At 35.4% G+C, this 14,319-nt stretch overlaps 2 protein-coding genes across 2 annotated transcripts; one reads left to right on the top strand and one right to left on the bottom strand.

The window, feature by feature from the left end:
- Positions 1-359: 359 nt before the first annotated feature.
- LOC137744310 (tropinone reductase homolog) lies at positions 360-1,925 on the bottom strand. Its single transcript, XM_068484150.2, has 5 exons — positions 1,689-1,925; positions 1,361-1,568; positions 1,039-1,255; positions 833-942; positions 360-715 (listed from the first exon to the last, which is right to left on the bottom strand). Exons 1-5 carry the CDS (start codon positions 1,763-1,765, stop codon positions 545-547), a joined length of 783 nt encoding a protein of 260 aa, XP_068340251.1. The 5' UTR covers positions 1,766-1,925; the 3' UTR covers positions 360-544.
- Positions 1,926-12,085: 10,160 nt separating this feature from the next.
- LOC137746100 (tropinone reductase homolog) lies at positions 12,086-13,641 on the top strand. Its single transcript, XM_068486164.2, has 5 exons — positions 12,086-12,270; positions 12,381-12,588; positions 12,684-12,900; positions 13,056-13,165; positions 13,288-13,641. Exons 1-5 carry the CDS (start codon positions 12,194-12,196, stop codon positions 13,456-13,458), a joined length of 783 nt encoding a protein of 260 aa, XP_068342265.2. The 5' UTR covers positions 12,086-12,193; the 3' UTR covers positions 13,459-13,641.
- The last annotated feature ends 678 nt before the right edge of the window (positions 13,642-14,319 follow it).

Genomic DNA, 14,319 nt, shown 5'->3' with positions numbered 1-14,319 from the left:
GCATTCTTATCCTTAGGATAATTTTTATTTAGTCCACATCTCAATCTTATCGTTGGCAATCTCAACCGAGCCATCCATACTCGGTTTCTTCACAATCCTTCATTCATGAGGACTCGGGCCAATCGAACTTTTTGGTGGGCTCAATGCCTAGTGGCCTGAAGGATACATACTGGGCAGAGAACCATGGTTCTCAGGTCAGCCCATCTCTACTCAATCTGTTATTTTTGGCCCAAACATGACCATAAAACCATAGGGGAATTTAGTGACAAGAAACTGAAAAAGAGTAGGATTTATGAATAAATTTTGGCATTATATTTCTAATTAAACTTGCTTTCATTACTATTAATTTCATACAAGAATGCTATATAAATTGACAATTTGCTTATTATTAACAATGTAACATGTTGAATTACAATCTAGAAATTGGATGGACTGATTTTTATCCGTAGGAAATAATAAAAGAACTGTTGGGATTGTTAGATGATATGTGATCAGATAGATAGGATGCTGATTTCGCATCCTATACATTGACGAGTTGAGTTCGCTAGAAACCGCTAACGGTAAATCCACCGTCAACGCTAATAACTTGTCCATTGATGTAAGAAGCAGCAGGAAGGCAGAGGAAAGTGACTAGAGATGAGATTTCATTAGGCTGTGCCAGGCGACGGATGGGGGTTCTACCTATTAGGCGTCTGAAATCATCAGAATGGCCGTCCTGACAATGCAAAATCAAGTTTGAGTGTTAGATGAGATATGCTTAAAACATATTAATTAAATTGGTAAGATACAAAGGACTCAACAATATTTAGGTAGAGAGGGGATGGATATTTACAGATTCAACTTTAACTCCGGTGTTGACAGCCCATGGTGCCACAGAATTAGTACGAATGCCGTCCTTTGCCCATTCGCATGCCAAGTTCTTTGAAATTTGGATAATCGCACCTATAAAATAGCAATGAATAGGAATGTTTAGAGGTTTTACAGTTAATATTAATAACATACATTATTTATTTATATTTTGTAAAATTAATTACTCACTTTTTGTTGCTGCATAGGCAGAGAGTTTTGGAAGAGCTACCACACCGGCAATAGATGCCACAAAGACAATGCTTGCATTTCCAGAGGCTTTCAAGAGAGGGTGTGCAAGTTGAGAAAGATGGTAGGGAGATTCAACATTGGTTTCCATCATACTTGAGAAATCTTCCAAAGTGTAATCTGTAGTTCCTCTAAGTGTGCAAGTTGCAGCACTATTTACCTACATTTAGCACCATACGTAGCAATGTCAAAACCCATCATTATATTAATTAAGCTGTAAGTTAAGGTTTAAATAGACTAATTAGTCATATATAAATTAGCTTACGAGGATGTTCAGTTTGCCATGAAAAATAGAGGAGACAGTTTTGATGAGGTTCTCTCTTTGTGCTTTAGAGGTTAAGTCACAAACCGAGCCAGTCACTTTGAATCCCTTACTTTCCCATTCTTGAAGCCTCTCAAGAATCTGCGCTTCGTTACGGGCACAGGTATGCACGGTTGCTCCAAGTCCTGCTAGCTCTTCCACTATGGCATACCTGGAAGAAAAAAAATTGCGTTTGCAAACATTAAGAATAATGTACAAACGAAATGAACTGATCTGAATTGTCAGATTAATAAAGAACAAATAAGGGAAGAAATAGCGAATTTTTAGTTACCCGATGCCTTTAGTTCCACCTGTGACGAGGGCAGTCATACCCTTTAGAGACCATCTTTGGCTGTTGAAACCTGCCATGTATGTTTGCTTGATCTGAAACGAAAGATGCTTGTGCACTTCAAGTGGTAATTGAACAGGTGATTAGAAAGCTGCGTATAATACTGAAGGCTGAAGAAGAAATAGATGTGGATGTGAAGATGATAATCTATGGAAGCTAGCTGTGGGTATATATAGCAATTCTTGCTGCAACCAAAATATTAAACTAATAAGAAGAAAGTAGCGAACAGCGTGCGCAGTGGCCGTACTTGGGCTGAGTCAAATTCCTTGTTAATTAGGGATCGTCAATTCAATACAATGATGAGAGCAAATAAGCATATTGAACGTCAATTCTTTGTATTATTCAACACGGAGGAAGGGATTTTAAGATTACAAATGTGAACCATGAAGCTTTAATTACTGTTGGTGCCGAAAGGTCATCGTTCTTACTTCTTAGGTTATGTAGCAGGTATGCGCTCAGTCAATTTGCTTGACCCCCCTATTTGTGACAGCTTTGTGTGAGGATATTAGTGTTAGGTCAGTCATTAGGCCTGGCAAACAGGTCGTATTTGTCGTGTTCGTGTCGTTTTCGTGTAACACCTGTTATCTTAACGGGTCGTGTCGTGTCACACCTATTATCTTAACGGGTCCTTAACAGGTCGGGTCACTTTACCCAACGACCCATTATGACCCGCTATGACCTGTTAAGAAAAATGTATTTTTTTTCTTAAACTTGCACATACCACACATTGCCACATAAATATTACTTCAAAACATTAAAGCACATTTTTCATTTAAGTACTACATCTACACTTGAAAATAAGAGCCTAATAAACAAACATTCATACACTGCTAATCTATTACAAAATATTAAATGTGCAAGGATATACAAAATATTAAATGTGCAAGGATATGCAAAAGGATATTCAAGGTTGTGAAGCTTTTCTCAAAAGTTTAAACCTTGCCAATGGAACTCAAAGCTTGAATGTAATTCCTTTTACAAAATCCTCAATTTTCATCGATCATCATGACATAAGATTTTGTGGTATCTACTTGTGTAAATATTTTAAATTGAAGATCGAATTCATTCATTGTATTCATATGGGGTCAAGGAGTGTAACTGTAAAAAATCAACAAAATCAGAGTTAAAATAACCATTAAATCGTGATTTTTCGTTGATAACCGTTGAAAAGTTTTGTCCCATTACTTGATCTCTGAATGTTTGTTTTTTGCGATTTTTGGCGTATGCGATCTTGAAGCATATACAAACAACTTTGACGGTTGGATCATTGAAATTATTTTCATAGAATGCGTATACGGTATCCCATCAAAACGATAAATTCACTAACACCTAGAGTTTATTTATAATTTCATCAAGTATAACATACGATTTTGTGGTATCCACTAGGGTAAATATTTTAAAATGAAGATCGAATTCATTCATTGTATTCAAATAAGGTTAAGGAGTGTAGCTGTAAAAAATCATCCAAATCGAAGTTAAAATAACCGTTAAATCGTGATTTTTCGTTGATAACCGTCGAAACGTTTTGTCCCATTACTTGATCTTTAAATGTTTATTTTTTGCAATTTTTGGCATATACGATCTCAAAGTATATACAAACATGTTTGACGGTTGGATCGTTGAAACTAGTTTCGTAGAATGTGTATCCCATCAAAACATAGATTCACTAACACTTAAAAGTTTATTCATACTTTCATTAAGTATAGCATAAGATTTTGTGATATCCACTAGTGTAAATATTTTAAATTGAAGATCAAGTTCATTCATTGTATTCATATAGGGTCAATGAGTGTAGCTATAAAAAATCATCAAAATCGGAGGTAAAGTAACCGTTAAATCGTGATTTTTTGTTGATAACCGTCGAAACGTTTTGTCCTGTTACTTGATATTTGAATGTTTATTTTTTGCAATTTTTGGCGTATACGATCTCGAAGTATATTCAAACAAGTTTGACGGTTGGATCGTTGAAACTAGTTTCGTAGAATGTGTATCCCATCAAAATAATAGATTCACTAACACTTAAGAGTTTATTCATACTTTCATTAAGTATAACATAAGATTTTGTGGTATCCACTAGTGTAAATCTTTTAAATTGAAGATCAAGTTCATTCATTGTATTCATATAGGGTTAAGGAGTGTAGCTATAAAAAAATTATCAAAATCGGAGTTAAAATAACCATTAAATCGTGATTTTTCGTTAATAACCGTTGAAAAGTTTTTCCTGTTACTTGATATCTGAATGTTTATTTTTTTGCAATTTTTGGCGTATACGATCTCGAAGTATATTCAAACAAGTTTGACGGTTGGATCGTTGAAACTAGTTTCGTAGAATGCGTATCCCATCAAAATAATAGATTCACTAACACTTAAGAGTTTATTCATACTTTCATTAAGGTACCGTTTGGTACGTGGGACGGGAAGGAACAGAGTGGGACAAGGCGTTCCATCCCACGTTTGGTGGGCCTTAAACGAGTGGAACGAGCTGTTCCACAGGACGAGATTTGGATGAATTTTCGTTCCACCTCACCCCCTTGGAACGACTCGTTCCACATTCGTGGAACACAAAATTATAACATCTCCGTCTCCTTCTTCTTCCTCCTTGTTTCCATCCTAGGGCATCTTTGCTCCCGCTCCGTTCCGTTTCGTCCTGTCCCGTCCCGTCCCATTTCGTTTCGTTCCGTCCCGTTTCGTCTGCATACCAAACGATACCTAAGTATAACATAAGATTTTATAGTATCCACCAGTATGAATATTTTAAATTGAAGATCAAGTTCATTCATTGTATTCATATAGGGTCAAGGAGTGTAGCTATAAAAAATCATCAAGATTGGAGTTAAAATAACCGTTAAATTGTGATTTTTTGTTGATAACCGTTGAAATGTGTTGTCCAGTTACTTGATCTCTGAATGTTTGTTTTCTGCAATTTTTGGCATATGCAATCTCGAAGCATATACAAACATGTTTGACGGTTGGATCATTGAAACTAGTTTCGTAGAATGCATATCCCATCAAAACAATAGATTCACTAACACTAAAGAGTTTATTCATACTTTCATTAAGTATAGCATAAGATTTTGTGGTTTCCACTAGTGTAAATATTTTAAATTGAAGATCAAGTTCATTCATTGTATTCATATAGGGTCAAGAAGTGTAGCTATAAAAAATCATCAAAATCGGAATTAAAATAACCGTTAAATCGTGATTTTTCGTTGATAACCGTCGAAAAGTTTTGTCCCGTTACTTGATATCTAAATGTTTATTTTTTGTAATTTTTGGCGTATACGATCTCGAAATATATTCAAACAAGTTTGACGGTTGGATCGTTGAAACTAGTTTCATAGAATGCGTATCTCATCAAAATAATAGATTCACTAACACTTAAGAGTTTATTCATACTTTCATTAAGTATAACATAATATTTTGTGGTATCCACTAGTGTAAATATTTTAAATTGAAGATCAAGTTCATTCATTATATTCATATAGGGTTAAGGAGTGTAGCTGTAAAAAATCATCAAGATCGGAGTTAAAAAAACCGTTAAATCGTGATTTTTCGTTGATAGTCGTCGAAATGTTTTGTCCAGTTACTTGATCTTTGAATGTTTTTTTTTTGCGATTTTTTGCTGATGCGATCTCGATGTATATACAAACAAGTTTGACGGTTGGATCGTTCAAATTAGTTTCGTAGAATTTGTATCCCATCAAGTTCAATGGTGTCTATATATATATATATATATATATATATATATATATATATTAAGTAGATTTAAATTTATTTATTTTGTATGTATAACACTTAAGAAATTGAGTGGTATGTATATTTAAGCCGATCTAGTGGTCACCAATTTTTAATATTTAATTTAATATATATATATATATATAATTATTGTGATTTTTAGGGGTATAAAATTGTTAAATTAATATATATATATATATATATATATATATTTAATTATTATAATATTTTTTTAGGGTTATAAAAATATAAAAGTAATATTTTGCTTATCGTGTATCGTGTTACCCACGTGTATACCCGAACCAACTCGTTATCTTAACAGGTGCTTATCGGGTTACCTGATAGCGACCCGATTCGTTATCTTGTCAACCCGAACACCTGTTAATTTCGTATCGTGTCGTGTCGGGTTATCGGGTCATGTCAAGAATTGCCAGACCTATCTGTCATATCTACCGTATTTGCGACAGAATTTCTCTTGGATTATTTGTTATACTGGTCAGTTATGGTAATTTAATAAGAGTTTAAAATCGTTTTTGATTTGACACCTCTTGTAATTGGTTGTAGAGTTGAGTTATCCGAAATGTGAATCCATTGGTATGTGGCATATGCAGCTTTAACTTCAAATACAGGAATTTTTTTTCTGAAATGTCATATGAATTTATACACCTTTTTCAAATTTTCATATGAACTAAAATTTTAAGTGAATTGTCATGCCAACTAATGTCCTTAGTTATGCAAGAAAATGGGGGTAAGTATCAAGCAACAATTATTGTCATTGGTAAATTGATAAACCGACAACAAATTATGAGTAGCTTGGGGTGTGTGAAGAATATTGTTAAATAAGAATTTGGAAGGAGTGTAGAAATAGGAATTACCAGAGTGCTCAATGTCAAGACACTGACTTTGTCTGGTCTTATGTAGTCCGACCGAAACGAGAGATTGGAAAGGTCATTGGTAATGTGATGTGTGGCCTCAGAGTCAGCATACCAGGTAGATGTGGAGGGAGAAGCTTGATTCATGGAGGAGTAGGATGCAGACGAAGAAGACGATTGAGGCTAATAGTAGTTTGGGGAAGGTGTAGTAAGTTTTGATGGTGGAGGGAAATCTTGGAAACCCTGGTTCAGACAATTACAACATCTAGCAGTAGAATGGCCATGGGTATTGCAGAATGTACAGAAATGTCTGGTGTTGTTAGTGGTGTTATGATGGAAGAAGTTGCGGGAATTGTTGGGAAAGTTGGACGATGGAAGCGATTTTGGTTAAAGGTGGAGTTTTTGTTGGGCCTGGAGTTGGAAAAAACAGGATTGAGAGTTATTGTTGAAAGGCTTGGAAGGTGCAAAGGTGTGAAAAGCTTGAAAAAAGGGTTCTTGGAGATGAGCGGTACGACTCTCCGCAGCTAGCTCTTCACTGAGCAAGAGGCCTTGGAGTTCTTCAGGGTTTACAGGATCTGAACGCACTCTAATCGAAGTAGCAAAAGCATTGTAGTCACTAGGAAGGCCATTGAAGGTATAGGCTACAAAATCAAGGCCATCGAGCAGTGCACCAGCTGCAACAAGGGAATCAGCAGTCTGCTTGACAAGCTAAAGATAGTCAAACACAGAGAGGGTTCCTTTCTTCAAATTTTGAAGCTTAGCATTGAGCTGCAGCAAGTGGGATCTAGAAATACCACCAAAACGATTCTCTAGGTTGAGCCATAGAGTACGAGCAGTGGTTAAGCCAACCGTGTAAGGGAGAACAGCTTCAGAGAGGCTAGCATTTATCCAAATCTTACAGGTGCGATCTTTCTTTACCCATTAGGCTTAATCAAGGTTTGGAATTGTGGGTTTAGTACCGGAGGCATCAGAAAGAAATTGTGGGGGGGGGGGGGCAAGGCTCAGTTCCATTCAATTAGGCCTAACATATCATAGTTCTCAAAAATGGGGATGAAAAGCTCTTTCCACACAAGGTAGTTGTCACGTGTAAGTTTGGCAGGTAAGAGGAAGGCAATGTGTTGAGCAGCAATAGGAGGCATGTAGGACTGGGTTTGAAGAGACAGATCAGATGAGGAAGCATCAGAAAAAGTGATTAGTCATATCTTGAATCGTTGAAGAGGCCACAGGTTAGAAAAAGAAAGAACAATGTAACAACTGTTGGGTATTAATGGCTCTGGATACCATGATGAAAACCAAAGTTGACAAAGTTGAGGAAAAGAATCATCTCTATATATGGTAAAGAAGAAAGAAACGGCAGACCAAAAGCTCAAAACATAAAGAGTAAAACAATAGTATTTATATACATGACTACATTTGAAACCCTAAAGGAATATTCTTCTTGCTCATCCTAAACTATGCACAACTGTCCTGTTTTGATCAATTGAACAGGTGTCTTGGCAAGGTGTGGCACCATGGGCTTTGTTCACTGAACTATGGTTAATACCAACTTTCCAAAATCTTTCATTTGTCATATCATTCGAATTCTGTTAAGTTTTCCATTTAAAATAAATCATCTGCAAGGCACACGATTTGTGTTCAACACTACTTTGGACATTTCAACATCTCACTTCATTTTTAATAAGCTGCCTTCCACGAAAATAATTATAAGATTGCTTAAAAAATAATCCAAATGGTTCCACCAATACCGTGTATATATGATCTTCAACGCGCGTACGCTATCAAGACCAGGTCCATTAGTGGGCTCTAAACTGGGGTCAACAACTCAATGGTCAATTATACCATATGCAGCGCGTTCACTTCCCTTTTTCTTCTGTTTTTTGATACTGTTCACTTATCTAATTATTTGTTTGTATGAAAGGATATGTTATATACGAGCCGTCTAATCAATAACATAATATGACCCTTTTTGCATGCACCAAGAACACTTATTATACATATTTACGCTATCAAAGTCAAGTATATACTACCGTGTGCGTGTGTGTATATATATATATAAAATTGTTATTAGCACTCTAAAAATCTCATTCTACACTTCAAACTTTCTATATTAGGAAAGAAAAATACACTTGTGAGGAGTGTAAAATGAAATTTTTGGAGTGTCAATAACATTGCCCTATATATAATGGAAATTGTTATTGGTACTCCAAAATTCTCATTTTACACTCCAAATTTTCTATATTTAAAAAAAAAAAAAATACACTTGTGATAAGTGTAGAATGAAATTTTTGGAGTGCCAATAATACTTTCCTATATAATATGACCCTTTTTGTATGCACTAAGAAGTAAGAACACTTGTTATATGCTCATAAGTAATAAACACTAATTCCTTTTGAATATGAGTACATAAAAACACTATCAAAGTCAAGTATTTACTACCTTACATATAAGATGCTCGTGAAGAATTTAAGATCTTCTTCTCACAATAAGACATGAGCTCATTTATCACAATAATTTTATCACGAACTTTAATGATGTGCATACGATAAAAAGTGAACAATTACCACATTTTAAAAGTGAATATGCTTGGTTAATCCGTTTTGGGAGAATCATACACACTCTAGAGATGGTTCCGTTGAGTTGGTCAGGAATTTTTGATTCTTATAGGAGTTGCTCAAGGTTTACACTTGTATTTGTAATCTATGGCTACAGTGCTTTTGCTTTGAAATCCCTTTAGAGAGATACGGTAGACTTTACGAAAATTGATTTTATTAAATTTATGATTTAATAGTGATCTTATTGATTGATCAATGTTGTTACATGTTAATATACTACCTCTTTGGCTCATTGTCATCTAATCAATCAATACTCGTACTTCACACTGGATCGTGCGGTTAGAAATCTCTCTCAATTTCTTTTTTCTTCGCAAAACCTGATGCATCTCTTTCTCTCCTTTTTTTTGTTCATCACTACTTTGCACAACCTCGTCTCTCTGCCGTTCGTCAACACTGGTTCTCTGCAATTTTTCCTTCCCTGTTCCTTCCTTCGTCTCTAAATCTCAAATGACTAAAAGCTATTTTCATTGTTCTCCATGTTTGGTCGCTAAGAAAATTTAACTTTACTAATTCAATTAAATCTTCACAATTTTGGGATTCCCATTAACCAAAAAAGGTAATTGGGATCTACCAGTTCGATCATTCGATGAGAAACTAAACAGACAATGGCTACAAGGAACAAACACTAACAGCTGAAAATACATAATTTAACAAAGGGGGTTGGAACAGACCCAAAAACACATAAAAGGGTCTGAATTTTTTTTCCAGAATTTGTATAAGCTCCCATGAGTTTGAAATTTTGACAGGGCTAAAATGAATTTGTATGCGCTGAGAGAGAGAAAAGGTTGAAGAAGGTGATGAACTGAAAAAAGGAGGGGAAGAGATGACTCAGTTGTGCGAAAAAGAAAAAAAAAATTGAAAGAGATTTATGGCCGCATGAACGGCGAGGGATTTGATTGATCCCGACATATTCCGAGACAAGGATACCGAGAGATCTCAGTCCAATAACTTTCGGTAATATAGTAACTAACTATTACTTTTTCTCACATTTATCTCTCTAATGCATATCATTTGAAATTTTCTATTTTTTTTTTTTTTTTGAACAAGCGATATATTATCTACGGGGAAGAGGTGAGGTGAGCTTAACCTAACAATAGATTAACAATAATTTGATTTAAATTCGTTTTTTATAAGAATTGAACCGAAGACTTCTCACTTACTAATAAAAAAGAATATCACTAGATCGTAGTATTAAGTAACGAAATTCTCTATTACATTTGAATGGGACGAATTTAGAATTTGAAAATCGTGACAATATACGAAAGAAACTAATCCTTTTTTACACTAATATTATAGGGCCGCGTTTTGGCCTAATAATCATTCACAAAAGAAATGGAGTTTGAACCTTTGGTTTACTTTAAATGAACAGTACATAGCCGATATTAATTTTAACATGTTAAAGATGTCAAGTCCCAGTTTTTATCCTCGATTGCTAGGAGCATTGAACGATAGGAGAAATTTTTCTCTGTTCCGGGAACTCCACTTCATACGTGATAGGTAGAGTACGGAACCAATAGGCATCTGCAACGTGGCTTTTTGTTCTTTTTCCACTCAAATTCGCTTTTTTATTGTTTTATTTTTTTTATGTTGAAATGTAGTTCATTCTTTATTATTTTTATCAAAACTCTTTCTAAAATTTTGAAACTCATCTTCTTCGTCTGCAGCCTTCTTCACAGTTTGATTTGAACATAATAACTCCACAACCTTCTTCACAGTTAATTCCCAATTCCGTCGGTTGTGCACTCTCAAAATCCCCCAACATCGCCATCTTCAGAGTCTACATCGCCAAATCAACGGCGAGATCTTGTAGTCCATAAAATTCCCACCCTCCTCACCAGCCTAAAATCGACAGCACCACATCGTCTCCATTTTGCTCGCCTGCTCTCTGTCAAGTCCTCGGTCGTACTGTCTGCCATGTGCAACACCCACAAGGGCTTGAACCCAGCAAAGAAAAAGGGTTTAGTATGTTTAGGAGTTGGGTGAATCTGCGAATCTACAAAGGAAGAAGATGAAAGGGGTGAATCTACAAATCTACCAAAGAAGAAAATGAACGGACTAAAAAATTAAGGGAGTTTAAAAAAAAAAACTCATGGTATTGTTTACTTTAATCATATTTTTACACTAAAAAATTTAACATGATACTATTTACTTTATCATTAAAATTCAAAATTTTCAAACTATTTTCTTTAGTTTTCTTAAAAATTAATGGAGTAAAAACTTTTTTTTTTTTTTTTTCCAACTGTTGAAATGTTTTGTTAATAAACTTTGTCTCGAACAAAACAAAATAAAAAAAAGCAAGAGATTTAATAGAAAATAGATTTGCCACATGTCAGATGTTTATTGGTGTTACACCAGATGTCTAATATATCGGGTACCCTAAAAAATTTCTCGAATGATAGCAATTCGGTGTTTTTTGAGGGAAAGTGATGGCATAGATTTAAGCAAAATTATCGTCATGGTTATCTAATCAAGATTCACCGTCCGGAAACTTTGGATTACTTTCTTATGACTTAAGCTCAAATGTATGACCAATAGTCTAAATCTAACATGCCCACATCCAATCCAATGCTACGAGCGGTTTCACATTTCAATTAATTTTCTTCTTTTTTTTTTTCTTTCAATTATTTTAGCATTTGAATTTGGGCAAGCACTACAAAGTCAATTTAGTACTATCGTACCCTTGCCGTATTTCAACTCGTAGATGTCAAAGTCAAGAATAGTATACAAATTGCTTGTGTCGAAAAAAATAACAATACAAAATGCTGAAGACCAAAAAACAGAAAAAAAAAAAATTGCAAATTGCTCGTAAAAAAGAAAAATACCAATTGCTCGTTTAAAAAAAAAAAAAAAATTAATAAATACAAATTGCTGACTAGCATGGTTCTTCCGTGCATTATCATGCATCCATGCACTCATCCATTCAAGGAGTTGACCATTCCTAATTGTCAGGAAGTTTGATTCAGCCCAATTGGAGGGCCATACATAGCCATATAGGACGTTTTTTTCAGACTTTCTTGTGGTCTTAATTTAATATTTTGGTTTCAATTAGGTTTCCAGCATGACTACTATATATACAGACTTGTTGCACAGATCATCAACACACACACATTTTATAGTTCGTTCGCCTTCAGCATTCAGTATAATATAAATATAGAGCTTTCTTCTTGCCCGCTAATTACTAAATAACCTCTTGAAGGGAACAAACATTTAGTTTGAGAAGCAAACATACATGGCAGGTTTCGACAGCTATAGGTGGTCACTAAAGGGTATGACTGCCCTCGTCACCGGTGGAACCAAAGGCATAGGGTAATTAAATTTGCTACATATCTCTTATCTTCACTAAAGGGTATGACTGCCCTCCTATCTTCATTAACTTATTTCGTGTGAAACTTTTGTTGCGAATGCAATATTATCAGATATGCCATAGTGGAAGAACTAGCCGGACTTGGAGCAACCGTGCATACCTGTGCTCGTAGCAAAACACAGATTCTTGAGAGGCTTCAACAATGGGAAAACAAGGGATTCAGGGTGACTGGCTCAGTTTGTGATCTCACCTCTAAAGCACAAAGAGAGAACCTCATCAAAACTGTCTCCTCTATTTTTGATGGAAAACTTAACATCCTTGTAGGTTCATTTATGACTAATACTACCTTAATTCGCAGCTTATTGATTAACATGAAGATGGGTTTTGACTTTGCTATATATGGTGCAATATGTAGGTAAATAGTGCTGCAACATGCACACTTAGAGGAACCACAGATTACACTTTGGAAGATTTCTCAACTATGATGGAAACCAATGTTGAATCTCCCTACCATCTTTCTCAACTTGCACACCCTCTCTTGAAGGCCTCTGGAAATGCGAGTATTGTCTTCGTTGCCTCCATTGCCGGTGTGGTAGCTTTACCGAAACTCTCTGCCTATGCAGCAACAAAAAGTGAGTGATTAAATTAATTTTCCAAAACCGTCCCTATGTCTATTTTCAATTTCTCCGGAAATAAGTGCCTCACACCCATAACATGTGTAAGATTACTACAGTATGAATTATTAACTGCAAGACCTCTAAACATTACTACCATTGCTATCTTATAGGTGCAGTCATCCAAATTTCGAAGAACTTGGCATGTGAATGGGCAAAAGACAGCATTCGTACTAATGTTGTGGCGCCATGGGCTGTCAACACCGGAGTTAAAGTTGAATCTGTAAACACCCATCCGCCCTATACCTAAATATTGTTGAGTCCCTTGTGTCTTACCAATTTAATTTAATATGTTTTAGGTGTATCTAATCTAACAATTGAACTTGATTTAATTTGTTTTGTCAGGACGGTCATTCTGATGATTTCAGACGCCTAATAGGTCGAACTCCCATCCGTCGCCTTGCACAGCCTAATGAAATCTCATCTCTGGTCACTTTCCTTTGCCTTCCTGCTGCTTCTTACATCAATGGACAAGTTATTAGCGTTGACGGAGGATTTACCGTTAGCGGTTTCTAGCGAAAACTCATCAATGTATAGGCTGCAAAATCAGCATCCTATCTATCTGATCACATATATCATCTAACAATCCCAATAATACTTCAATTATTTCCTATGGATAGTATCAGTTCCTCCAATTTGCTGATATGTCGACATCTCTATGTTAGTAATAAGCCCCGGGGAAATAGTCAATCCAATATTAGTTCATTCATTCAAAAAAATACTTCTATTGTTAAAAAGTCTCTGTAATAATTGTAGACATGTAAATTTCGTTACGTACAAATGATGCATCACAAAGCTCCAAGTGACATATGACTCATCACAAATGAACAAATCATCAATGACATGTCATGCGGCACAAATCAAGCAAAGGAAGAATAAAACTTCCCCAAAAATTTGGCAAAAGGGGGGAATCTCTCCTTAAAATAGGCAAGGGGTCCAAGTTGCTCCCAAAATGGGAAAGAAATGCTAAAGCATTTTCATAAAATAAGCAAGAATTGAAGACTGCTTACAAAATAGGTAACAAGCCCTATAATTCGGCCAAGATAAGTGAAAGTGGCTGAAATTAAGACACAAAACATTCCTAAATTCTCTCATGGACAAATCAAGACACAAATCAAAGCCAAATTCATTCAAATGCAAACTTTGAGAAGTCTATAAATACAAGGTCCTCAGACAAGTATAAAGGTCGACAATTTCTACATTCAAGGACGGAATTCTCACAAAAGGAGAACCTCTGCCAAATCTTTGAAGACTAATACGCTACCCAAACTCTCTTCAAAGAACACACAACCAAAGCCGAAGCACTCCCTTGCAGAATCAACAAGCACATGTGTTGATTCCTTCACGATTTTGTTGCAAGCTCAAAACTTGTAACGA

This window comes from Pyrus communis, chromosome 12 (assembly GCF_041283825.1).
Source record: "Pyrus communis isolate YQ-2024b chromosome 12, ASM4128382v1, whole genome shotgun sequence".
Taxonomy (NCBI): domain Eukaryota; kingdom Viridiplantae; phylum Streptophyta; class Magnoliopsida; order Rosales; family Rosaceae; genus Pyrus; species Pyrus communis.
Note: the sequence above shows the minus strand (reverse complement) of the source record. Positions and strands in the feature narration are given on the sequence as shown.

Coding starts and splice junctions, on each gene's coding strand:
- LOC137746100 (XM_068486164.2), top strand. CDS start 12,194: ATGGCAGGTTTCGACAGCTATAGGTGGTCACTAAAGGGTATGACTGCC. Junction 12,271..12,380: donor GGTGGAACCAAAGGCATAGG/GTAATTAAATTT, acceptor CAATATTATCAG/ATATGCCATAGTGGAAGAAC. Junction 13,166..13,287: donor CCGGAGTTAAAGTTGAATCT/GTAAACACCCAT, acceptor TTGTTTTGTCAG/GACGGTCATTCTGATGATTT.
- LOC137744310 (XM_068484150.2), bottom strand. CDS start 1,765: ATGGCAGGTTTCAACAGCCAAAGATGGTCTCTAAAGGGTATGACTGCC. Junction 1,256..1,360: donor ATGGCAAACTGAACATCCTC/GTAAGCTAATTT, acceptor TGCTAAATGTAG/GTAAATAGTGCTGCAACTTG. Junction 716..832: donor CCGGAGTTAAAGTTGAATCT/GTAAATATCCAT, acceptor TTGCATTGTCAG/GACGGCCATTCTGATGATTT.